This window comes from Stegostoma tigrinum, chromosome 29 (assembly GCF_030684315.1).
Source record: "Stegostoma tigrinum isolate sSteTig4 chromosome 29, sSteTig4.hap1, whole genome shotgun sequence".
In the NCBI taxonomy this organism is placed as follows: domain Eukaryota; kingdom Metazoa; phylum Chordata; class Chondrichthyes; order Orectolobiformes; family Stegostomatidae; genus Stegostoma; species Stegostoma tigrinum.
The window spans coordinates 8,283,705-8,311,577 of NC_081382.1; the positions used below are offsets into that span (position 1 = coordinate 8,283,705).

At 42.0% G+C, this 27,873-nt stretch overlaps 1 protein-coding gene across 7 annotated transcripts in view; it reads left to right on the forward strand.

The window, feature by feature from the left end:
• The window catches only part of abca2 (ATP-binding cassette, sub-family A (ABC1), member 2), a 508,939-nt gene that overhangs the window by 433,564 nt on the left and 47,502 nt on the right, over positions 1–27,873 (forward strand). For all 7 annotated transcript variants that reach the window (XM_059638365.1, XM_059638369.1, XM_059638363.1 and 4 more), the window contains 5 exons: positions 13,229–13,289; positions 14,632–14,806; positions 15,181–15,296; positions 22,112–22,259; positions 25,853–25,976. In XM_059638365.1, coding sequence (XP_059494348.1) covers positions 13,229–13,289; positions 14,632–14,806; positions 15,181–15,296; positions 22,112–22,259; positions 25,853–25,976 — 624 coding nt within the window. The remainder of the gene's footprint in view (positions 1–13,228; positions 13,290–14,631; positions 14,807–15,180; positions 15,297–22,111; positions 22,260–25,852; positions 25,977–27,873) is intronic.

Sequence of the window (27,873 nt, forward strand, 5' to 3'; positions counted from 1 at the left end):
ACAGCCCAGAGGTAGGGACACTACCAGTGTGCTACAAGAACCTCTCCCAGCAATTTGAGAAGGAACCTCACCAACACCCCCTCCAGGCTACTTAAGGGTGGACAATAATTGACTATCACATCACTAATAAACAAACAGAGCAAATAGCAAGAAAGGCAATCGTGTAGTTTTCACACAAGTTTTGCCTACTTTCACAATCTACAAGAGTGCCTTAGCTCTCCTGACGATTACCTTACCAACTGAATGGCGTCTGGGACCAGATCCCAAAAAATACCTCACCTCTCCAAAAAGGCACTCTGGTTGTCCAAAAGAAACACACTGGGAATAGTCTCATTCAGATTTTTTGCACCACATCTACTATTACAAATCAGATCAGCCAAACAAACTGAACCATCCGTAAAAGGCTTTGTTTGGGAGTATGGTCTGATGTCCCTTTTCACTCTTGCAATTGTCATTTTGATCTTCCAAGTACTTTACTGGCATCTCCCTTGGGTCTCCCATGTAGAGAACAAGAGGTCATGGAGGGCCCTCTGAGAACTGAAGTAAGCCCTTCTAGCATTAACAAACAATGCACCAATGGCTTTAAATTGGGGATTGCTACACGCCTATAATAGAAGATGGAAATTTGATGCAAAATGCTGACTTTGTAAAATGATGATGAAACCACTGAGCAGGGCCATTGAGGAAAGAGAATATTATTCTCAACTAGTAATGAAACGAAAGTATGCAACTCTGAGAATATCACTGTACTCCGCTTACAGCCCACACCTGTTTCCAGTTTGGTCAACAGGGCACAAGAATAAACATTTTAAATTGGGTTCAATACTGAGAACTATCCAAAGACTCTTCATGTAATGACCTTGCAAAGAAATATCAAAGTAACTTAACTGTGTGAAGACTAAATCGTGTTGATAGTACCCTCTTCACTGTACCTTTGGAAGTCCCATGCAGAGGATACAGAATATTATACTGCCATCGGAATGAGAATAGTGTAATGCCTTCATATACAATTTTGATGTGCAGTTTCTTAAATACGTACGCTGTCAATGTTCCAAGTAATATTTTTGGGCCCTTGGAAGATTTGATAAATAACAGGTGGATAGTTTAGATTAATGGGTTCTTGCATTTAAATGAAACCATTAAAACCAAAGTTCTTTTATTTCATGATTTTTTTTTAAGATAAATGATGTAATCAATTAGCTTTTACTAATGACGGGAAATGACGTTGCTTCAAAGTGAATGCTGATTTAATCAGAGATAGCATTTATCTGCCTGCTACTACATTAGATGAGAGTTCTTTGAACACAGCTAAATTTATCACAAACCCACAACTTAAAAATATCACTTTCAGCAGTGCGCACTTTGAATATCTGAGGGTTGACTCATTTCTTTGCAGTCTTGTTACTGACTAACACTTTAAAACCCGTATTGCCACATTTCTGCAATAGCAACATGCCTGTAAAGCAATTGTACACAATATTGCAGTTAAGAAACATTGTATGGTGAAAAGAGTTTTTCTCATTAGAATACCTACAGTGTGGAAGTTGGTCTTTCAGCCTAACGATTCCACATCAAACCTCTAAAAAGCCATCCTACCCTATCCCTGTGACCCCTCATTTCCCATGGCTAATCCATCTATCCTGTAAATCCCTGGATACTTTGGGCAATGTAGCAAGGCCAGTCTGTCTAATCTGTACATCTTCGGACTGTGGGAGGAAACCAGAGCATCCGCACAGACATGAGAATGTGCAAACTCCACACCTCCTGTGCTTTTCCAGCCTCTCACCTTTTGACTCTGACTTCCAGCATCTGCAGTCCTTATTGTCTCCGTGTCACTGAAAAACAACACGGAAGTCTCTTCTAAGGATGCCCACCTTGAAGAAGTTCTCCTCCTCCCTCAGACAGTCGCCCAAGGGTGGAATTGAACCTGGGTCCCTGGTGCTATAAGCCACTGTGCTGACCTGTTTTTTTTCTGCTTATTCCTTCATGGGTTTGGGCATGACTGCCAAGGCTGGTGTCTATAGGTGTGAAGCTGGAAAAACACAGCCTGCCACACAGCATGCGAGGAGCAGGTAAGTCAATGTTTCAGGCCAAAACCCTTAGCCAGCACTGGCAAAGGGTTTCTGCTTGAACATTGGCTTACATGCTCCTCGGATGCTGTGTGACCCACTGTGCTTTTCCAGCCTCACACCTATAGACACTAGCTTCCAGCATCTGCAGTCCTTTTGTCTGGAAAGGCCAATATTTGTTGTCTATCAGAGATAATAGGAACTGCAGATGCTGGAGAATCCGAGATAACAAAGTGTGGAGCTGGAGGAACATAGCAGGCCAAGCAGCATCTTAGGAGCACAAAAGCTGACGTTTCGGGCCTAGACCCTTCATCAGAAAAGGGGAATGGGGAGAGGATTCAGAAATAAATTGGGAGAGAGGGGGAGGCGGATCAAAGATGGATAGAGGAGAAGATAGGTGGAGAGGAGACAGACAAGTTAAAGAGGCGGGGATGAAGACAGTCAAGGTGAGTGTAGGTGGGGAGGTAGGGAGGGGAAAGGTCAATCTGGGGAGGACAGACAGGTCAAGGGGGCGAGATCATTGATTGCACTTGAACTGATAGCTAAGCAAGATGAGTTCAAGTGACATTTCAAAGCAATTCTTACAGGTCTACATGAGGCCAGACCAGGTAAGGACTGCAGATTTCCTCCTATAATGGATCTTAATGAACCATGTGGTGTCTCAGGATTATTGGTGTCAGTTTTATGGTCACCAATACTAAGACTAGTTTCATATTCAGATTTATTAAAAATTGTAAAACTCCATGAGTTGCTGTGGTGGGATTCATGCTCATGCCCCCTGAACAGCAGTGTGGTGGATTCTTTACTACCCACAAGCCAGCAATGCCCGTGTGCTGTGAATTGACTCAAAAATAGAGAAATATGATTGAATTTGAGACAGTTCAGAAGAGATTGATTCCAGAGTTTTAATGTGAGAGGAGAAAGTTTTAAAAAAGGTCTGCGGGGCAATTTTTTCATGCAGTGGGTGGTGCGTGTATGGAATGAGCTCCCGGGGAAGTGATGGAGTTGGGTACAATTACAACATTTAAAAGGCATCTGGATGGGTGTATAGGAAGGTTCAGAGGGATATGGGTCAAATGCTAGCAAATAGGACTAGGTCAGATTGGGATGTCTGGTTGGCATGGATGAGTTGGGCCAAAAGGTCTGTCTCCATTCTGTATGGCTCAATCATTGGCCTGTTCAGTGACATAATCCCTAGGTTACCATCAGCCCAAAAATTCTACGATATGGCTTTGAGCATTTTAAACTTGACAAAAGACATGATAACAGAAGGCTGATATGATGTATGAATATTAGGAGAGGCACTGGATTGGTGGTAATAACACTGGACCAGTAACCCAGGACCTCAGACTGACACTGTGGGGGACATGGGATCAAATCCCAAAACGGCAGCTGACAGAATTTGAACCGCTATCGTAATAAAAGCATCTGATTCACTAACGGTAACCATGTGACCATTATCAATTGTTATAAAAACCCAGCTGTTTCACTAATGTTCTGGAAGGTTTGCTTTTTTTCACTTGCCTGGCCTTCATTGTAACTCCACGCCCACAATAACATGACTGGCTGATAACTGCTGTCTGAGTTAACTGAGAGAATAACCCTCAATTCAAGAGAAATTGGGAATGGGCAACAAATGCTGACCTTGCCTGCTACTTCCCCCATCCCATGAATGAATCTTAAAAAAAGTACGTTCAGTGAATGAGATAACAAGGTGTAGAGCTGGATGAACACACACTATCTGAAAAGGCAGGTATAAAGCTGCCAGGGTGTAGTGGCCACTGGTGGGAGACTGTAATTAGTTCTCATGGAGGAGCAACGGAGAGGGCTGGGGCAGGAAAGTAAGCAGGATTGGTTTCACTGGGCCCAGGCAAACAAACACTGATGGGGGTGGGGCAGGGTCAAGCTGGCATGGGAGGGTGCCTTTCCATTGGGGTGGGGCATCTATTGGGCCTGGTGTGCCCAAACAGCCAAAGCTGCAGACGGGCTACGCCTAGCAGAGGCACCGCTGCAATGCATGTCCATTTCCATCATCATCCCCCCCGCCCCACCAGCCATTAAATACAGGGGAATGGGACAAAGCACTTCCTGGCCACAATGAGCCAAGTGTGGGCCAGTCACCTGGCAACTCGCCCACCACTAAAATACTAGCTGAGTGTGGATAACCACATCAACTTGCACCTCAATCTTACGCGAAGGGGCGAAACGCTTCTCCCTCCACTCCCCCTCCCCTGCTCAAAGAATGACTAATTCTTTGGAAGTGAACAGGTTGTGGCTGAAACAGTTCCTAGTAGCTTTAATAGTATTCCTCACTGCCAGGGAATTGCTAAGATCTCTTTGACTATGGGACGTAAGCAATAGGGAGTTAGCTTTATGAGATTGTTGGACATTTCTCCCATCTTCCTGGGAAGAAGGACTTGCATGTTTGTCAGTTCACAGCGATTCGTTTAGCAGTCACTGATAAACTCAGAGGTTATCAATTCATGATAAAGAAAGGTTTATTAACCAAAAAGCTTGCAAACTGACTCACCCCCTGTACAAAGTGGTTTTGTGTAGGCAGTTTTAATACATTATACTTAATCAGGAGCCGCATTAACTCAGCCTTTGAGTCAATGGTGCAAAATAATGTTTATTGCATTTCAGTCTATGTACATGTTTAAGGATTATGTGAGGCCATTTAGATTTGGAACATGCTGGTATTGGAGTGCATAATTTACGACATGAGCTTGTTCAGCTTCTCCCATCTTGCTCATGAAGAAAAGTGACAATAAAGGATTGCATCCTCCCCTGCAGAATGTTACAATATCATAAGTTTGGCAGTTTCCAGAGCCCAAGAAAAAAAATTAAGGTGTTTCCTAATAATAAAGCAAGTGATCTGATGTGATAATGCAGCAAATCCTAAGTTTCTGCCTTTAATATCTGTACTGTTATTTGGGGTGCAGAACAATGATGACATATAGATTTCATAAAGAACCATTAGTCTTACTAGTATTTTCTCAATTCAGATGACTGGTATCTTGAAACACAATGACCTGTTCATTCTACACAATGTTTACAAGGGGCATTCACAGAGAGAGAGAATCAAAGGGAGATATAGATTAAGAAAGTGCAAGGCTTCCTTGCACCCACTGGCCCAGTCTCAGGTTTAGTGAAGAATGCCTGTGACCCGATTCCTCAGTCAGCTGGAGCGTCAGGAAACTGTTATCTGTTATCTAAGCAACAAAGTGGAGTTGGATGAACACAGCAGGCGAAGCAGCATCTCAGGAGCACAAAATCTGACGTTTCGGACCTAGACCCTTCATCATTAAAGGGGGGGGTGGGGAGAGGGGGAGGCGGATCCCCCCCCCCCCCCCCTCCCTATTCATTTCAGAACACTCTCCCCATTCCCCTCTGTGATGAAGGGCCTGGGGCCGAAACATCAGCTTTTGTGCTCCTGAGATGCTGCTTTGCCTGCTGTGTTCATCCAGCTCCACACTTTGTTATCTTGGATTCTCCAGCATCTGCAGTTCTCACTATCTCTGATGCTTGCTTGTTTGTTTGTGCTGGAATTTTGACCAAACATCACAGGTGGTACCAGTTCAAAGAAGGAGCCTTTGTCTCACCATTAACTTAACAAAAGGCACCACCACATCCAGATGCTAATCCAGCTCATTCACTGAACAGAGATAGTAGGAACTACACTGTGGTTTGTGATATATGTAAATGATGTGGAAGAAGGTGTAGGTGGTCTGATCAGCAAGTTTGCAGGTGACGCTAAGATTGGTGGAGTAGCAGATAGTGAAGGGGACTGTCAGAGATTACAGCAGAATGTAGATAGACTGGAGAGTTGGGCAGATAAATGGCAGATGGAGTTCAATCCGGCCAAATGCGAATGATGTATTTTGGAAGATCAAATTCAAGGACGAACTATGCAGTAAATGGAAAAGTCCTAGGGAAAATTGATGAACAGAGATATCTGGGTGTTCGGGTCCATTGTTCCCTGAAGGTGGCAACGCAGGTCAATAGGGTGGTCAAGAAGGCATACGGCATGCTTTCCTTCATCAAATGGGGTATTGAGTACAAGAGTTGGCAGGTCATGTTACAGTTGTATAAGGCTTTGTTTCGGCCACATTTAGAGTACTGCGTACAGTTCTGGTCACCACATTACCAAAAGGATGTGGACACTTTGGAGAGGGTGCAGAGGAAGTTCACCAGGATGTTGCCTGGTATGGAGGGTGCTAGCCATGAAGAGAGGTTGAGTAGATTCGGATTATTTTCATTAGAAAGACTGAGATTGAGGGGAGAACTGATTGACTTCTACAAAATCATGAGGGGTATAGACAGGGTGGATAGCAAGAAGCTTTTTCCCAGAGTGGGGGATTCAGTTACTAGGGGTCATGAGTTCAAAGTGAGAGGAGGAAAGTTTAAGGGAGATATGCGTGAAAAGATCTTTACGCAGAGGGTGGTGGGTGCCTGGAACGCATTGCCAGCGGAGGTGGTAGACGCAGACATGTTAGCGTCTTTTAAGATATATCTGGACAGGTACATGGATGGGCAGGGAGCATATGGACACAGATCCTTCGAAAATAGATGAGAGGTTAGACAGAGGATCTCAATCAGTGCAGGCTTGAAGGGCCTGTTCATGTGCTGTAATTTTCTTTGTTCTTTGTTCTTTGTTCTGCAGATGCTGAAGAATCTGAGATAACAAGGTGTAGAGCTGAATGAATTAGCAATTATCCAATTTTGGCAGATATTAGATATAACTAAGTTTCAGTGATCATCATCAATGTTTTATGTTGAATCATCAAGCTCTATTTTTATTCTGCTCAGTAAATTATATTTCCTGTCAGTGACAATATTAAAAGTCAACTTAAAACCAAAGTGTTAAGATATTCACAGTTGCATGGAACAGCTTGGAAATAATTCACCGAAAAGGAGACTGAGTGTATTCAGTTATCCTCTCTCCTTCCTGTAAAGAGCCTGGATATTTAAGCCGACCGGGCCTTGCACCCGTTGACCATTTGACCATGGCACCCATAATGGTGTCATCCATTCGACGTTATATCATGGTAGAGTGTGCCTAACAAAAGTCTCTTGCTGTCAATCATGAACATTTCAATGGATCCTACATCCAAAAACTCTTGGGAAAGAATTCCAGATATTAAGTACCACCTGGGTGAAAAACTGCTTCCTGGTTCACTCTAGAATGGCATAGATCAAAGTTTTGGGGTTTTTTCTTCTGGGTTTCTCCACTGAACAAAATACACTTTGTTTTGGTATTGTATGTTTTGAACCCCCTTGTCATTTCGTACTTCCCTGTTGGAACATCCTTCACCCTTTGAACCTTGAGAGGTCAAGCTAAATTTATGTCATCCCTCCTCAAATTAACATTTTGAGCTGCAGGGTAATTTTATTTTCAGAAACTGCACGATTTTTATTCTCTCTGTTTAAGACCAGTGCCTTCTCAGCAGGTGAACCTTTCCCTGAGTAGAATATTAAATAAAAACCAAAAAAAACTGCAGATTGTGTAAATCAGGAACAAAAACAAAGTTGCTGGAAAAGTTCAGCGGGTCTGGCAGCATCTGTGAAGACCCTTCTGAGGAAGGGTCACCGAACCCAAAACGTTAACTCTGATTTTGTTTTTCTTCACAGATGGTGCCAGACCTGCTGAGTTTTTCCAGTAACTTTGTTTTTGTTCTTTCCATGGTTGGTATGCATGAAGACCCAGCTTTCTGTTTGGCAGTGCAGTGCCTCTTGGCACTAGATAGAAGTTTTACACATTCTCATGTGAGCAGAAAGATCTAGGAGTAAATAATGCTGATTAGAATAGAAAAGGAAGAACCTCATTTTTGCAGGTTTTCTTAAACAATGCTTTTTTTGTTGTTGTTGTTGCATTGCTTGAATGTTAGCTGCTGACTTCCTGGATCTTTGCTTCCTTTGTCAAGATTTATAGAGTGCTAGCTCTACTCACCTCCACAGCTAAATATGCATCACTTAATTATTCAGGAAGCCTTGCTGGCATGAGTTAAGAGCCCATTGAATTCATGTAATATTTAGCTGGAATATTCTTTATCAGAACAAAAACAGAAGCCTGTCTTCTCAGAATTATTGATGTATATCCCAAATTCATTGACCATCCACGTCTGGTAGTAGCAGTGTTATTGGGTTGGCACATTTTAACCATGAAAAGCTGCTTGTATAATATGAACAATTAATAAAATCTTCCTTGTCCCATCTGGCTATTAGTCTCAAGATTGTAAGTTAGAGGAGTAGAATTCGAACATTCGACTCGTCCAGTCCAGAGGAAGTTTACGAGAATGATCTCGGAGATGAAGGTTTTATCGTATGAGGTGCAGTTGAGCACTCTGGGTCTGTACTTGGTGGAGTTTACATGTACAAAGATGAATTGCATTGAAATTTACAGAAACTTACTGAGGTGCCTGGATAGAGTGGGCATGGAGAAGATGGAGGAGAGACTAGAATCCAAGGGCGCCGTCTCTGATTGAAGGGAAGGCCCTTTCACACTGAGATGAGGAGTTTCTTCAGCCAGAGAATGGTTAATTTGTGGAATTCATGTTTCTCAACTCCACTATCATACCTTCTTCCCTTAATCTTTGATCCCATCATTAATCAAGAACCTATCTATCTATCATAAAGAAACTCATCCACAGACCTCAATGGAAATGAATTCCACAGATTAACCACCCTCTGGCTGAAGAAATTCCTCCTCATCTCAGTTCCGAGGGCTTGTCCCTTCAATCAGAAATTGTGCCCTCGGGTCCTAGTCTCTCCTTCTCCATCTTCGCCATGCCCACTTTGTCCAGGCCCCTCGGTAAATTTCTGTCAGTTTCATTGAGATACCCCCCTCATCCTTCTAAACTCCATTGAGTACAGAATCAGAGTCCTCAACCGCTGCTCATATGACAAGACTTTTATCCTCGGGATCATTCTTATAAACCTACCCTGGACCCCTTCCAACATCAGCACATGCATGGCTAGATATGGTACCCAAAATGACTTACTATGTTCCAAATGCTGTCCAACCAGAGCCTTGTACAGCCTCAGCAGCACATCGCTGCTGTTGCATTCTAGAAGAGAATTGGAAAGTAAAAAGCAAAATGCAAGCATTTTTGTCCCTGTTGGCACCCCCACAGATATTCCAAAATGCCTAATGGGAAATGAAGTGCTTAATGAAGGTAGTAACTCTTTCAGGAGGTCTTGTGGTGCAACAGATAGCATTCCAAACAGAATGTCTAGGTTCAAGTCTGATTCCAGGACTTGTTTACGTGTAAGGTGCATTTATACCAGGTTAATTCGCAACTTGCAAATCCTGCCAGTATATCTAATGACAGCCTGTAAGTGTGGGTGGTTTCCTGGTCAGCAGTCTCGTTGAAGGCAGTGTCAATCTGTAGTAATTGTAGTAAATAGTAATGAATACTAATTGTAGACCAATCCATTCGGAAGGCCACAGTCACCAGTTTTCTGTTAGGGCATTGTGGCTGGAGCAAGAGGTAAACTGTTACAATGCAGGAAACGTGAAACATTAATGAAAAAGAAAGGTTGAGGAGAGATGAGGAATTTCTTCCCTGAGGGTTGTGAATCTGTGAAATTCTTTACTGTAAAGAGTTGTCAAGCTAAAGCTATCAAGTACATTCAAGATTGAGATCGTCAGATTTTTAATCAGTAAGGCAATTGAGGGTGATGGGGAAAAATGGCAAGCAAACAGAGATGAAGATTATAAAATCAGCCATGATCTTGTTGAATGGCAGGGCAGACTCGATGGGCTGAATGGTCCACTTCATATTACGGTCGAGCCTTTCTCTAATGTCCACTGCAGCTGTGGACTGTTTCACTGAGCCCAGTATGAACTATCATGTTTTCTTCCACTCTGATCTTCTCTGCAATTCAATCTTTTCCAACCGTTTGGTCCAAATTTAGATCTTGTAGTTCTGTTGCACAAAGGAGCCTATGAAGATTTGCGGCAGAACTTTTTGTGTTGTTTCAAAAGCAATCCAGCATCAGCACGCTGATGAATTGAGCCATTGGAAAATAGCACAACAGTGCCATCTATAGGCAGTTAACCATTTCTGTTTCCCACCTCGCAATAAGTGGTAAATTATGTTCCTTTTGAATATTATGCTTTAATTTAAAGATGAGCTCTGTTTATTAGCTCTCTTGTGACATTGTTTGACTCAGAAAATAGATGCTTTGACTAAGTGATTTATTTATTTAGCAAATGCAAGTTCCTAAACCGATCAATACCCTCTATATTTGCTGAAGTCAAAGTGATTACTTCACCACTAGGCTGCAGTGGGAACACACTTCAGTAACACACAGCATTGCTTGTGTGACTCTACAAGTGCACGGGGGGTTTGTATTGAAGCGTCAGCACTGGAGGTTGGCTGCACAAAGGCCATGTTTGTCTAAACCAAAAATCATTTTGTAAAAAATATCAGCTCATTGTTCTGTGGTAGCACCAGGAGGTGAAATCGGTTGCGACTTTGAATTTTATGAGTACTGGGACTTGATAGTGAGTGTTAGGAGCATAGTGGAATAGCCGTGTAAACACTAGAGAACGTCTGCTGTCTTCAACTGATGTAATGTCTAAAGTTGACAATGTTGGGGTACATGACAAAATGCCAAACTAGGTGAGCTCGTTTGCTCTGGCATCATTCCGGACCACAAGCTGGAACTTTTATACAAATGTGATGCTTTCAAGTCATTGGAAAATCTCAGGGAAAAGAAATTCAGTGGATCGATCTTGCAGAGAGCTAGTGTTGGTCTCGTGGGATTGAATGGACACGCTTCTGTGCTGTAAAAGCCTATAGATGCAGACCTGATCTACTGATTTGAGATTTGTGTGTCCTAAATAGAAATGACATGATACCCCGAAGCTCAGAGATCAGTGATTTTATTTTAAACTTTAATACCAAGAAACACAGTGCATTGAATGCAGTTAATTACAACCTGCAGCAGTTTCATTTCTTGGTACTTCAAGGATCACTGATTTGTTGTCACTGATCTCTTGCAGTCTCTGTTGTCAAATGTGCGAATTGAGGTAATTACGTCAGGATTGTAGTGATAATAAAAATAAGAAGTTCTGGAATTAGAGAAATTGCTAATATTTAAGCCTTTGATTTTTCATGCGTACGAGCAAAGTCAATGATGTAATAGATTTTAAACAAAGCAAGAAAAAGGAGAGTAATTCCTGCAGTAGGATGCAAACATTTTCAGTAAACATTATGACCTCTTATTGAAAGATAGTTTTAAAAAGTTGACAGACTGTACAGGAGTGCTGTTGTCGAGTTCCACTCAGTACAGCCATACCAGTGTTTCTGAAGTATCTAACTTGATAACTAACAATGTTTCAGATTGTCTCATCCCAACAGTTATTGACTAACTGTGGATGTATGAACTTTGTGGATATGCAAAATGAACTAAACGTCCTGGTTTGTTTAGAAGACAAAATTGTGTGCAGTGTTAGAACATAGAACATAGAACATAGAACAGTACAGCACAGAACAGGCCCTTCAGCCCACAATGTTGTGCCGACCATTGATCCTCATGGATGCACCCTCAAATTTCTGTGACCATATGCATGTCCAGCAGTCTCTTAAATGACCCCAATGACCTTGCTTCCACAACTGCTGCTGGCAACGCATTCCATGCTCTCACAACTCTCTGCGTAAAGAACCTGCCTCTGACATCCCCTCTATACTTTCCACCAACCAGCTTAAAACTATGACCCCTCGTGCTAGCCATTTCTGCCCTGGGAAATAGTCTCTGGCTATCGACTCTATCTATGCCTCTCATTATCTTGTATACCTCAATTAGGTCCCCTCTCCTCCTCCTTTTCTCCAATGAAAAGAGACCGAGCTCAGTCAACCTCTCTTCATAAGATAAGCCCTCCAGTCCAGGCAGCATCCTGGTAAACCTCCTCTGAACCCTCTCCAAAGCATCCACATCTTTCCTATAATAGGGCGCCCAGAACTGGACGCAGTATTCCAAGTGCGGTCTAACCAAAGTTTTATAGAGCTGCAACAAGATCTCACGACTCTTAAACTCAATCCCCCTGTTAATGAAAGCCAAAACACCATATGCTTTCTTAACAACCCTGTCCACTTGGGTGGCCATTTTAAGGGATCTATGTATCTGCACACCAAGATCCCTCTGTTCCTCCACGCTGCCAAGAATCCTATCCTTAATCCTGTACTCAGCTTTCAAATTCGACCTTCCAAAATGCATCACCTCGCATTTATCCAGGTTGAACTCCATCTGCCACCTCTCAGCCCATCTCTGCATCCTGTCAATGTCCCGCTGCAGCCTACAACAGCCCTCTACACTGTCAACGACACCTCCGACCTTTGTGTCGTCTGCAAACTTGCTGACCCATCCTTCAATTCCCTCGTCCAAGTCATTAATAAAAATTACAAACAGTAGAGGCCCAAGGACAGAGCCCTGTGGAACCCCACTCACCACTGACTTCCAGGCAGAATATTTTCCTTCTACTACCACTCGCTGTCTTCTGTTGGCCAGCCAATTCTGTATCCAAGCAGCTAAGTTCCCCTGTATCCCATTCCTCCTGACCTTCTGAATGAGCCTTCCATGGGGAACCTTGTTACAAATAGAAAACTTACTACTGAATTGAAGTGTTAGTCCTGGGCAATGTTACACAACCAACATCATTACAACAAGGCATGTATCCGCTTATCCCATTGTGGGGCCCTGCTGTGTTTTCCTTTATTACAACAGTGAGTGGGCATTCATTGTACCGCATGAACTATGAAATGCCTGGAATATCCAGAGGTTATGATGGGCGCTGTGGAAATGCAACTTATTGTTTTCTAAAAAGCCATAGAGAATTGATTCACTAAAACTACTTTATCTGCTATCAGCATATTGCTCTTTGCCCGGGCTCAGTGTGCTGATGTCAGTTATTGTACTAATGTACATTGCTTGGATGCTTCGATGATTCTAGGCTGCGAAAGGCTTTGCAGAGATCTAAAGTTTTATTTGTTTTGCCCGTGATAGAAAAGCCTCAAATCATCAGATTTGAAATGACTCGGATTTGTAGCTCTAGCATTGAGTTAGCATGCATTTTTGTTCCACAAGTTAACTCTTGTAGTTTGAGAAGATTTCGCCATGCTAATTTTAGTCATTGTACTCCTTTTGTCTTGTAGGGATCACCGTGACGAACCATCCAATGAACAAGACCAGTGCCAGCTTATCTCTTGATTACCTGTAAGAGTTTACATTGCATTTAATATTCAATTCTGGGCTGCAGGCATTCACCACCAGAATTCCTTTATACTGTTTCCTATTCACACTTATAATTATCTCATTAGTCTAAATAAATCAAAGCTGAGCCCTGCCACATGGTCAGTGTAATATGAGGCTCACAAGGCAACCTTTATTGTGTTGTGGGTAAAAGGGCAAAGATGCAGTGTGATAACACTTCAATGCCCTGTGCTATGGAACCGCAGATCCCCAGCTTCCCTATAACATTGCCTATTCAGTGTGTGCCTACTGAGATAACAAAGTGAAGAGCTGGGTGAACACAGCAGGCCAAGCAGCATCAGAGGAGCAGGAAGGCTGACGTTTCGGGCCTAGACCCCCTACCGATGGTTACCCACAAGAGGGGGTGCATGTAGTTAACCCTTTTTAATAATAGAGGTCATGAGCATGCCATTGTCCAGAAGAATTATTTTTTAATATGTATCATGCTGTAAGTTTGCAAACTGTGATGCATGAATTGTGAATATCCAGAAGGACTTCCCTAGACATCTGTGAGATTATCACATTTCTATTTGTTTCTGACTAGGTACGCAGCCTTGTGTCTTGAGGGTTCTGTTTTTCTGAATTTTTTTTCTTCTCTGTAGGTTTATTCATTTCTACATGATTTCTCTTGCCCCACACCAAGGAAAGAAATCATACTTGGCAATGATGAGACTGTTTTTGTTATTTGTAGTTGGTAATGTTTTTTGCAAATTAAGATAGTGGCTGCTCTGGAACAGGAGTATATTGATATTGAGTATCAATTTAGGGAAAAGTTTGAATACTTCTAGCATACGCTTCATGCCTGCTTTTACCTATTATGATAGGCCATGTGTTGCAAGAATAGATGTAAAATTTAAGTTTAAAAGCTAATCTTACACCCACTATGCAAAGTAACTGAGAACAAATTATGCCAGGCCTTTAATTTATAAATACCATGTTAAAGAACCTAAATGGAAACATACTCTTTGTTAGAAATCACAGCGGGTCAGGCAGCATCCATGGAGAGACAGCAAGCTAATGTTTGAGTCTGGATGACTCTTCATCAGAGCTCTGAGAGTCACCCAGACATGAAATGTTAGCTTGCCATCTCTTCCTGGATGTTGCCTGAGCCATTATGATCTCCAGCATTTTTCGTTTTCAGCACATATTTCAGCATCTGCAGTAATTTTCTTCTCCTCTTGGCTAGACTTGGTTACCCCGCTGCTCAGAAATTGCATTGGTAACCATTATTAACTCGGGTGGAATGTGGAGCTGGTAGTTTGATTTCATCAATTCTCAGGCTTTATTTGTCTTGAATTGTGTTTAGTCTGCAGGGCACGGATGTGGTCATTGCCATCTTCATCATTGTGGCCATGTCCTTCGTGCCGGCCAGCTTTGTGGTGTTCCTGGTGGCAGAGAAATCGACCAAAGCAAAACACCTGCAGTTTGTCAGTGGCTGTGACCCTGTGATCTACTGGCTGGCCAACTACGTCTGGGACATGGTGAGAATAAGTTTTGTTCTCTAAGAAAGGAAGGATCCAATTTAAGCAATCATCCTAAGACTTGACAGTTCACGACAAAAAAAAGTCAAAAGAGTGAATATTTTCCAAAGTAACGAGCCACACCACAGATTCTAATACTGTACCATAATGGAATTGAAATAGCTTCCAGAACAGCATGTCTCAAAGTAGCATTCCACGTGAGCCACGACCTTGCTTTTACACAACTGACCTGAGCTATGGATGCTAATTATCTTGAAACCTAATAATTCTCCATGTTTTCTCTCAGCAGACAAAATGAACGCCTCAGTAATGATTCATTCATTCATTCATTCATTCAGCTTTTTCTCCCTTGTCCTCTGCTTCTCCATCTCCAGCTCAATTATCTGGTACCAGCGACCTGCTGTATCATCATTCTCTTTGTGTTTGACCTGCCAGCCTACACATCACCCACCAACTTTCCAGCAGTGCTTTCGCTCTTCTTACTGTATGGGTAAGTCAAGCGCTACAGTTGCGCATCGGGAAACTAAGTGAGCAATGAATCATTAGCCTTGGTGAAATCGTTATTCAGATGTGATCTCAATGGCATTACAAATTCTGACACTTTTTTTATTACTTTGCTACCAAATTTGTACCAGTTCTAATTTCTCAGTCAACAATCCAATAACAATTGTGTTATAAGAAATCAGAAGAGTAGAACACTCATTCTCTCAATAAAAACTGAAAGAACTGCAGATGCTGTAAATCAGGAACAAAAACAATGTTGTTGGAAAAGCTCAGCAGATCAGGCAGCATCTATAAAGGAAAAAACAGATATATTGTTTCAGGTCTGGTGACCATTCCTCAGAACTCCCTCCAAGCTTGAGTCTATAAATCCAAGGCTGATCAGCACCAGACCTCACAGCCTCATTCATGCCAGCACTTCATAGGCTTCGACTCCTCTACTTCAAACATCTATCTGCCTCCTTTTTAAGTATTTTCAGTGATGAACTCTCCACAGCTGTTTCAGGTGGAGAATTCCGGGCATTTACCACCTTAGGGAAGAGCTCAATTTTAAATTAGTGTTCCCTTATTTTGTAATTGTGTTCCAGATGTTGAGATTCCTGCAGTAGTGGAAACATTTTCTCAGCATCTACCCTGTCAAGCCTCCTCAAAACCTTATTTCAATGAAATCATCCCTCATTCTTCTAAACTTTAATGAATAAAGCCTCTACCTGTTTAGCTATTCTTGACAAGTTAACCTCCTCATTTCAGGAATCAGCCTAGTACATCTCTTTTTTGCATTGTCTCCAGTGTCAGTGCATCCTTTCTTAAATACCAGGACCAAAACTGAATGGAGTGCTCTGGGGGACAGCATCACCAGCATCTTGTACAGTTGTAACAAGACTTCCCTACTTTTAAGCTCCAACCCCCCCCCCCAACAATAAAAGCCAGAGGTATTATGGCTCGGATTGTGAGTGGTCATTTTTTTATTTCTAATCTGGACAGAACAAAGGAGCTTGGGTGGTTCCCACTGTGTGCTGGCCCGACTAACCTCAGACAGACAGCAGAAGCTGCACGCCAGATAGACGGTGTTCCTATTCCTGTTTGCTGGAAAGTGTGATTGAAAATGCTGGCCCAGACACACCGTTCCATCTGGAAGTAGCTCATGGGTACTTGTTGCTGAGGGTCAAATTTGGATGGGCTGTTCATTGACCACATGTACCCATAACAAGCTTTAGGAGAAATGGAGCCTAACAAATCAAAAAGACTCAACCAAATCACTTTGAACAAATCTTCAACCTGTGACATCGCCAGAGTCCACGAGTCACGGGAGAATTTGCCTAAAAAGAAGCTGTTCTATTGTGTGTTTTAATCAGAGAAACAGTAATTCCTGATCAGTCAGGAAAAATTCTTCAGGTCTTAAACGTAACGTTAAATACTTGAGTCTTAACAGTTCGTGTTTTTGATTGCGTAAAGAGTCGGTAGTTTTTATTTGTGCACTAAATTTAATTGCCTCCTTTCTGTGGACATTTGTGCCGCCTTTTTATTTCCCAGCTGTGTTACAGAGCCCCAGCCACCTAAGAAATCTGTGTCAAACCACCACATCTAGCTAGAATGGAGCAAATAAATAAGGAATAAGAACAAAAGAATTGCGGTTGCTGTAAATCAAAAATAAAACAGAAATTGCTGGAAAAACTCAGCAAATCTGGCAGCATCTGTGAAGGGACATCGGAGCTAATGTCTCAGGTCTGGTGACTCTTCCTCAGAACTGATGGTGACTAGGAAGATGTCAGTTTATATGCAGAAGATGGGGTGGCGGAAGCGGGAAAGGAGTAAATGATAGGTGGGGATAGAGCCCATAGAAAGACAAGAGCTGTTGGACAGACGCAGGAGTAGAATAGCGGTTTGACTAGGAAGGTGAATAGCCGAATGTCTCCAATTGCAGCTATTCACTATCACATTTTCTTACCCCGTTCCCCACTGGCATTTTCCTCACTGGCATTTTCCTCACTACCGTCAATTCTGAGAAAGAATCACCAGACCCGAAGCGTTAGTTCTGATTTCTCTTCACAGATGCTGCCAGATCTGCTGAACTTTTCTTGCAACTTCTGTTTTAGTTTCTGATGTTAAATAAAGAAGTTTTGCTACAGTTGCACAGAGCATTGGTCAGCCCAAATCTAGAATACGGTGTACAGTCTTGGTCTACTCACTTAAGAAGGGATATAATTGTATTCAGAGCAATTCAGAGAAGGTTCAGTCAACTGACCCCAGGCATAGGTAGGTTTCTTCATGAGGGTAGGTTGTATCCATTTGAGCTGAGATGAATAAGAGCTGGTCTTTTTTTTCCTGAAATATATAACATTCTGTGGGCTTTTGACAGACTCTAAGTCGAGAGATTATATCCCCATATTAAAGAGAGCAAATGAGGGGGCACAGATGAAAGAGACATTGAAGATGGAGAAGAGGAGGATTCTTTTCTTTGAGAACATTGAAATTTAGTAACGTTCTTTTCCCTAAAGAGTAGTGAGGTTAGGTTGTTGAATAGTTTTAGGGTAAAGTTACATTGGCATCCTTACTAATCAGGATTCTAAAGGTATATAGGGTGAAACAAGAAAATAAAGCTGAGGCCACAAGCAGATCAGTCATAACTTCATCAAATGGTAGAGCAGCTTAGAGGGACTGAATGATGCATTAATGGTCCTGTTTCATATGTTATAATGTGTCCTCTGGTAACCATCCCTTCCCCCCCCCAGTTGGATCAATTTCCACCTATGAGCACTATTAAACACACTGGCATGTTTTCAAAGATTTTTGACTGGAAACTATCAAAGAGAGCAAACTTTAATGAGTGTGTAGGCTCCTTGGGTACCGAGCTGAGATGGTTCTGTTTGGCAGGTGAAATTCTTACAAGTTTATGAAGAAAATGTAATCTTCCAAAAATACCTTTAAAGTTCCTTTCAGTTTTATTTTGATTCAGTGATTTGTGCCAAAAGTAGGTGCAGTTCAAGCCAGTTTTATTTCTGAAAAAGAGCAAGCAGTCAGATTGTAAACATGACCTGGGTGTGGTAAATGATCTTTAAAAGAAACAAAGCAAACTCTTTCATGGAGAAGAGAGGTCTGGTTTAATGGAATGGTGTGTTAACAAAAACAAGAGATAGTAATTGCTTTCCCATCCAGAGATATTGAATTCCAACGATAATAACCAGGAAAGAATGTACCTGTAGTTCAGTTAAAGTAGTGCATTTCCCCTTCAATTTATCTACTGTGAACCATCCAACTGAGAGAATTGACGCAGAAGTACAAGCCATTGTTAGTTGCATCCATTTTTTTTAAAGTTTGATAATGCATAACCGACAGTCCGGATCTAAATTGGCACAGTCAAGTTCATATAAATGTTAATTTATTTTACATAATTTGTTTCATGCCAACAGCAGATCAGGTGATTATTAAATTCCATCATAATTTGTATTATCGGAAAGGCACAGTTTTTATGCCAATTTCCTTTCACTTTGATACCTGTGACCAGACCAAGAAGTGGAATCAAGGCTTTAACTGAAATAAAACTCCATAATACTAGGTTAAAGTGATGAAACAGCAATTTCATTGCTTCAATATAAGTGCAGGAGGAAATGCACCTGGAGCACATCTAAAAATGAAGTATCAATCTGTTGAAACCACAGCGCAGGTGTGCTTGTGTGCCAAACAGCAGAAGCATGAAATAGACAGAACAAGGTGAACGCATAACCAACAGACCAAATCTAAGTTAACGTTTCGGGTCCGGTGACCCTTCCAGGGTCACTGGAGCCGAAACGTTAACTCTGTTTTCTCCACCACAGATGCTGCCAGACCTGCTGAGCTTTTCCAGCAACTTTGTTTTTGTTCGTGATTTATACATCAGCAGTTCTTTCGGTTTTTACTTAGACCAAATCTAAGTTCAGTCTTGAATGAAGGGCAATGAAAGAAAAGCATTAAATTTTTGAAGGCTCCACAGGCACCCCCAACCTCACTGATGGAGAAGCCCAGAAACTAATGCAAAAGATAAGATTAGAGCGCATATATCCTCCTTTAGCTAATAGTGGCAAGTGGATGATCCATCTCAACCTTCTCCTGAGGCCATCAGTATTACAGATGTCAGTCTTCATCCAATTGGATTCATTCCAAATAATGTAAAGAAATGGCTGAAGACACTGAATACTATAAGAGGTATAGACCCTCACAATGTTCTGGCAATAGTACTGTAGACTTGTATTCTAGCTGTCCCCTGAACCAAACTGTTCCAATACAGTTACAACACTGGCATGTTCCTGGCAGTGTGGAAAGTTATGTCCTGTGCACAAAAAGCAGAATCCATTCAATCCAACCAGTTGCTGCACTATCATTGTACTCTCAAACATCAGCAAAAGTGATGGAGATAGTCATCGACAGTAATATCAAATAGAACGTGCAAAGGAATAACTTGCTCACTGTGGCTCAATTTCGCTCATGCCAGCACCACTTGTTCCTGACATCATTAAAGCCTCACTCCAAATGTGGACAGGATAACTAAACCCCAGAGATTGGATGAGAGTGACTGTTGTTGACATCAAGGCAGAACTTGACCAAGTTTGACATCAAGGAGCCTTATAAAAATTAGAGCTGGGTGATCTGGTATAAGCTACCTACTTGTTTAAGTCACATCAAGCTCAAAAGAAGTTTGTTGGAAGTCAACCATTTCAGGACATCTTTGCAGAAGTTTCTCAATATGGTGTCCTAGGCCCAGACATCTTCAACTGCTTCATCAATAACTCTCCTGCCACTATAAGGTCAGAAATGATATGATTGCTCAACATTAAGCACCCTTCATAACTGCTCAGGTACTAATCAGTCTATACTGAAATGTGGCAAGACCAGGATAATATCCATGTTTGGGATGAAAAGTATCAAGTGGCAATGACAACCTCTAACAAGAGAGAATTTGATGTTTGCCCCTTGACATTCAGTGGCTTTATCATTGCTGAGCTCCACTATCAATATCCTGGAGGTTTTATTGACAGAAACTGAATTGGACTAGCCATATAAATACTGTGGCTATAACAGCAGATCAGAGGTAAGAAAACCTGCAACAACTAACTCCCCTTTTGTTTCCCCAAAGCATATCCACCATCCACAAGGCACAAGTCAAAGTGTTACGAAATACTCTGATCTTGTCTGGATGAGTGCAGCTCCAACTCCACTCTAGAAGTTTTACATCATTCAGGACACAGCAACCTGCTTGACTGACACCTCATCCATCATTTTCGATATTCCTGCCCTGCAAAATGCACTGCAGTGGCTCCTTCAATAGCACCTTCCAAACCCATGACTTCTACCTCCTGGGAAGACAAGAACAACAGATGCATAGGAACACCACCATCTGCAATTTCCCCTTCGATTCATATACTATCCTAATTGAAACTATATCACTAATCCTTCAATGTAATTGGATCAAAATCTTGGAAGACCCTTCCTTACAGCATTGATGGTATTGATGTAGCCCAAGGGATGACAGCTCACCGCCACCTTCTCCAACGCACTTAGGAATAGACAATAAGTGCTGGCCAGCCAATGATTTTCACATCCCATGAGGGTCTGTTTCCATGCTGTTTGACTCTATGAAAGGATTTTAAGAAGAGACACAAGGATTGTTGTTTAAACTCTAATCTCCTTTTGTTTGAAATTATTTTCATTAAACAATTTACAATGACACATTATAAATAAGCATTTTCCAAAGCAATAATTGTTACAATAGTGCATAATTATCACCAAACTTACCCTTTCTAAAGTGTTGCATTGTCACTTCTGACTCTGGCCATTTATTCATATTGATCTGTCTGTGAATGGCTGGGAGCGTCACATTTAGTTTCATACGTCTGCACACAGAATTCCTCTCAATAAGAAATATCAGGGGAATGATTGGTGCCTTAAAGAGAGCACAGATTGTGGGTAGCATCAAGTTAATTAACTTAGAAATGTAATGTGGAGAATGACTGGCTCACCAATGGCAATCATTGGAGTTGAAAATAGAACATAGAACACTACAGCGCAGTACAGGCCCTTTGGCCCTCAATGTTGTGCCAACCTGTGAAAGGAGGATTTTAAGAATTTGGTGTTGGGTTTGTTTCCTGTTACATGGAGCTGCCTTTTTGTTATGTGTTAAGTTATTCGCTGTTTTGTATCAGTTACTTAGCAACTTGACCATAGTCAATTGCCAGGATAATAACATTGTGCTGCACTGTCCTCCACGGTCTTCAGGTTGAACTCTCAATCTGTCTGATAAACATCTATACTTAACCATTGGGCTTAAACTTGTCCTGTTATCCCCATTTCATTCAGTGCCAGTACACGTACTTGAGAGTGCTCAGCATAATTCTGTTTCTGGCTCTGTAGGGAACCTGTTGGTTTTATTCACATCCTTTACACACACACTCATATCGAGGTGGCACAGAGCACTGATCTGGCAATGTTTTGGACCACAGGACAGTAAAAAGTGCTTTGCAACGTTATTCAACCCAGTGAATACTTAAATTACCTTATCTATTGTGACTGGGTGGGACCAAGAAGCTTCTATTTAAGAAAAGAGGGAAAGTCAGGTCTCATTTTAATTGCAGAATGTCATCAGTGGCACTGGGCAACTTCCCAGACTGTCTTAGTGGGGAATGTTCTGTGATAGAACCATTGAAGCACAGAAATGATACAGCAGAGAAGGGGGCCGTTTGGCCCCATCATGTCCATGAAAAGAGGGAGAAGCATAAACTCGGAAAGCAGGGGCATGATCACTGATCTTCACTTTCGGTGCTTGCTTTACAGTTGGTCAATCACGCCAATCATGTATCCAGCCTCCTTCTGGTTTGAGGTTCCCAGTACAGCCTATGTCTTCTTGATTGTCATCAACCTCTTCATTGGTATCACAGCAACAGTTGCTACATTCTTGCTTCAACTTTTTGAACATGACAAGGTGGGTGTTTGAATCATGCAAAATTCTATCTTCTCCTGCCCTTTCCTTTCAGATATATTTCCCACAGGGAGTAAGTTGGAGAGCAAAGGTCAAGTGGTTAGCAATCAGCCTCTCTCTCAGATTATAGCCTGCTTCTACTCACTTGTGATGTTGATTATGTTACTTCTGATGCTGGTGTTATTATATTTGGATCTTGTGACCTCCCATTCGTCTTGGATACTAAACCTGTACGGACATGTATGAGTCAAGCCATACACATATGCATGAGTCGATCTTTTGTAAAGGTCAATCCCATCATTATTTTGGATTAAGAAACTAATTTGACATACACATCATATAAAAGTGAACCCTTGTATTTCAGCTATCAAGGTCCAAAAATGTCAGAACCAGAGTATGATCCTGTAGATGTTAGCAATTTATATCATTGTAAATGTATTAAGCCTAATGAAGATGCATACTAGTAAGTCAGAGCTTACAACATTTCTGCGTTTGAGTTTTTTTATTTATTCAACTTGTGGAAAGTGATTGTATTGTGAATTAGTTATTAATTTTTTGTGTTTTTTAAACATTATTCAATTGTGATGACCCTTTCTGCCTTTCACTTGGGCTCAAATCAATCATGCACGTCAATGCCTGAAAACATTACTCATAGAAAAATTGAACCCTTAGCTTTTGTTTTAAAACGTTGGTCCCAAAAATACCGTTTGTAAGCGAGCATATGTAGTGTGTAGAATTATTGGTTTTGTTTCTGTTCAAGGGCTGTATGTTGTCATTGTTGAATTTCTAAACTGTGCCCATTACTGACAAGGGTGCATATTGTTGACGTTCTGAAAAAGGGTCACTGGACCCAAAATGTTAGCTCTGCTTTCTGTCTACAGGTGCTGCCAGACTGGCTGAGTTTTTCCATAGTTTCTCTTTTGGTTTCTCATTTCCAGTATCCGCATTCTTTTTTTTTTCAATATATTGTTGGTCTTTCTTGATTGCTTCAAAGAGGCGGTAATGGTGATGGGACTTCTCCAGAAATAGTTGTAGCTGTAAAACTGATAGGACTCTCTCCAAATGGACAGGCATACTGTCCAATCCGTGAATGTGAACAAAACACAAAATTGAAACAATGAACCCTAAATTACCTTGGCCACAAGTGTCTTCCACCATATTAAATCCTCCATCACAATCAGCCTTGCCTTCATATATAACAGAAGCAGAAATTGCTGCCAGTTCTGAGGAAGGGTCACTGAACCCGAAACGTTAACTCTGATTTCTCTTCACAGATGTTGCCAGACCTGCTGACCTTTTCCAGTAATTTCTGTGTTTATTCCTGATTTACAACATTCAGAGTTCTTTCAGTTTTTATTTCGCCTTCGATTGCAGGCACCATACGTTGAATGATAACAGAAAACCAAGAAGTGCATTTGCTGGAAATCTGAAGCCAAAGCAGAAATTTCTGGAGGAACTCAGCAGGTCTGGCAGAGAAAGGAGAGTCAACATTATGGGTCCAGTGACCCTACTTAGAACTTAGAGTAGCTGAGAAAAGGTGGTATATAAGGGAGGGAGTGGGGGTGAAAGGAGTGATCAGATTGGTGGAGATGGAGCCCAGAGGGAGAGAACAACAGCTAGGCTGGCAAAAGGGCAGTTGATAGTCTGCCAAGGATGAAGAGAAACTGGTAATGGAGATCATAAGTGGGTGAGAATGGGTTGGTTGTGCTCAAAGCAGCCCATGTCAAGACAGAGCCAGGGGTGTGAGGGTGGGTAAAGGATATGGACGGAGGTGTTCAGGTTCCAAGATTATTGAACTGGATGTTGAATCCAGAGGGCTGCAGGGTTCCCTGGCGGAAAATGAGGTGCAGTTTTTCCAGCTTGCGCTGAGCCTTACTGGACCAAGCCTGAGGCAGAGCTGATGGCCAGGGAACACAGTGGTGCGTTGAAGTGACAGACAGCCAGAGGCTCGGGGTAATTTTTAGACGGAGCATAGGCGTTCCGCAAAGCAGTCACCCAGTCTTTGTTTCAGTTCCCTGTTGTAGAGGACACCACGTAGTGAGTCTTGAATGCAATAGACTAGATGGAGTGAAGAGCAGGTAGAGTGCTGCTTCATCTGTAAGGTGTGTCTGGAGCCTTGGATACCGAGAAGGGAGGAAGTAAACAGGTAGCTGTTGATTATTCTGCGGTTTAATCGGCAGCTTTTGATTAAACAATGATATCCAACACAGCAAAGACACCACCCAAATGAAGGATACCAGGGTGATGATGTAATGGCAATGTCACAGGATTAGTAATCCAGAGCTCTAGGCTAGTGTTCTGGGTTCAAATCCCACCATGGCAGACAGTGAATTCAGTCAGAAATTCTAAAAATGCTATCTGAAGGGCATTTGCGGAACCACTGTCGATTGTTACAAAGACCAGTCAGGTTCACTTAAAGTCCTTTATGGGATGAAATTGTATAGGATCAGGCCACAAATGAAGACTGTGATTGGCTATATCCCTACATCTGTCGCTGACAATCACTCTCAATGATAAACTATGAAGGATGGTCACAAGGTCACACTTGGAATACTACATTCAACTCTGGTCTCCCTGCTGTAGGAAAGATGTTGCTAAACTCAAAAGGGTGCAGAAAATGTTTTCAACAATGTTGCTGGGTTTGGAGGATTTGAGCTATAGGAAAGGGCTGAAGACGCTGGGGCTATTTTCCCTGAAGGCTGAGGGGTGACACTACGGAGATTTAAAAAATCGTGAGGGACATGGATAGGGTGAGGAGCCAAGGTCTTTTTCCTCCGGAGGGGAAGTCCAAAACTAGAGGGCGTAGGTTTAAGGTGAGACGGGCAAGATTTAAATAGGACCTGAGGGGCAACTCCTTCAGGCAAAGAGTGGTGTGCGAATGGAATGAGCTGCCAGAGGAATTTGTGGTATGATTGGAACATTTGAAAGGCACCTGGATGGGTATATGAATACGAAGGGTTTAAAGGGATATGGGCCAAATGCTGGCAAATGGGACTTGACTTATTTAGGGTATCTGGTAACGGACAAGTTGGACTGAAGGGTCTGTCTCTGTGCTGTACAACTCAGTGACTCTATGGCTGAGCTATCAAAGGCTTCAGGAAATGAAATGGAAAATGTAGATTCAATGACCATTATGTGAACAATTCAGATTTTCTTTTTTCACTGCCTTGACAGTGATAGAGGGCTCCTTGGTGACATCGCATCTTTACATTAAAAGGAAAAGTGGTTCTGCTCCCAGTCCGTCATGGGTATGCAAAATGTTGTGTTATTCCTGGCCTCAGACAGCACATTGCTGGGCACCTGCATTTGCCATTTATATATTTAGCTTATGGAATGAGAGGTTTCGGAAGGCACTCAAGATAGTTCAAAGATAAATATTACCAGCTATGAAAATAAATGGAAGAGGATAATCACACTATGGTAGCTCTTCGTTAAAATATAAAATTAAACAGTATTGTGTGTGTTCTTTAACATGTAAGTTGAGAGTCTTTTCATTTGTTTTTGGACAATAATGGTTTTTACAATAAGCCATGTATTTGTTTCCATTGATAGATGCGTTTCCAGTAACGTATATCTTCTTGACTGTGTCTTTGCAGGACCTGAAGGCTGTGAATAGCTACCTGAAATCCTGTTTCCTCATCTTTCCAAATTATAATCTGGGCCATGGACTGATGGAAATGGCTTACAACGAGTACATCAATGAATACTATGCAAAAATAGGTAAATATGAAAGTGTTAGTCCAGGCTATTGGTTGACCATTAGAAAGGATGGTGACTGGAGAAGGACTTTTTGACCATGGTATGCATCAATACCCAATAATGCCATTTAAGGGCCTCTTTCAGTAGAGGCATCTGCTTTTGTTAATAGATTTTGGGATTGAGATGGTTTGCACAGTGCCGACAAGAGCTCACCCCAGTGCCGCTTGTGTCATTGAGAATCATTGGTTTACACACCATTGTTTATTGAAGTTTCTGCTATATCTTTGCTGTACAGAAAGGGGCAGTTGTAAGGTAAAGGCAGAACTAAGCCCTTGAGATGGGTTTAGCACAATCAGCACAGCAACTAGCTTGGCAGAAGTGGCTACAAACAACAGTAAGCTCCTAACATTAGAACAAAGCTGACGCTTGTAAAACTTGTTATACAGCAGGAACGTAAGCATACGTAAAGAGGAGAGAGACAGAGAAAAACTCTGCATTGATTAGAAGAGAAGGATATTTGGTCGGAATACAGAACAGGCTGTGACTGTAGGTGAGAGTGCAGAGAGAAATGGGAGCAAATTAGTGATGCTACCATTCTAACCAATATAAGTAACTCCTCCATAATGATTAATATATTTAAACTGTGTGTTTTATGAACATTTTTGTATTCAGTGTAATAAGCTGTTAACAAGGTCAAGTTGCTATTTTATACAAAATCCCTGACCAGAGAAGCTATTTTGTATTCTGCATTCTGTATTCAACAACTAATCACATATATTGAGCAAAGATAATGGGAACTGCAGATGCTGGAGATTCCAAGATAATGTGAGGCTGGATGAACACAGCAGGCCAAGCAGCATCTCAGGAGCACAAAAGCTGACGTTTCGGGCCTAGACCCTTCATCAGAGAGGGCAAACGTTACTGCTTAATTGGTAACTCACCAAAGAAAAATCTGTATAGCTGGTGAATCTTGCCTGTCTATAATTGAAGACTAATCAAGTGGCCATTAAAAGTGGATAATGTACTAATAGCTATAACACAGTGTGGAGCTGGAGGAACACAGCAAGCCTGGCAGCATCAGAGGAACAGGAAAGTTGACATTTCAGGTCCCAGCCCAAAACATCAACTTTCCTGTCCCTCCGATGCTGTCTGGCCTGCTGTGTCCTTCCTGCTCCACACTGTGTTATGTCTGACTCCAGCATCGGCAGTTCTTAGTATCTCTGAATGTACTAAGAGCTGATGTTTTGCTGCCATAAACTTGGTCGATGGGAACTGAGGGCATTGTGCTCACGTTTGAAGAATCCCGTAAGTGTGGAAGCTGGACATTCAGCCCATTGGATCCACGCCACCCCTCCAAAGAGTATCCCACCCAGATCCAACGCCTTATCCCTGTATCGCTGTATCCCTGCATTTCCCATCGCCAGTCCACTTCACCCGCTCAACTTTGAATTGTGGAAGGAAACTGGAGTACCTGAAGGAAACCCACACAGACACAGGAAGAACATGCAAACTCTACACAGATAGTCGCCCGAGGGTGGAATTGAATGTGCATCCCTGACACTGTGAGGCAGCAGTGCTAACTACTGAGCAACCATGCTTGACCATTTGGATTAAGTGCCAAGGGAATGAATGAAGGGCTTGCAGCAAATCAGCTAAGGCAGACCTCACAAACTTGCATTATTTCACTCCAGCGAGCCCAGACTGGCAAAATGTCAAATGCGTTTTCTAATAATGTAACTAAATATATATGAGTCCAATCTATCCATGTTCCTAACCATGTCTTAAACATGGCTGAGACAGTTCAGGAAAGGTGGATGCTAGCAAATACAAGTCTCTATTTCTGGAAAATCGACTTCACAGTGTAAATGGGATGGATCTGACAGGAAGAATGTTACGTAACCTCCCACTGCCATCTCCC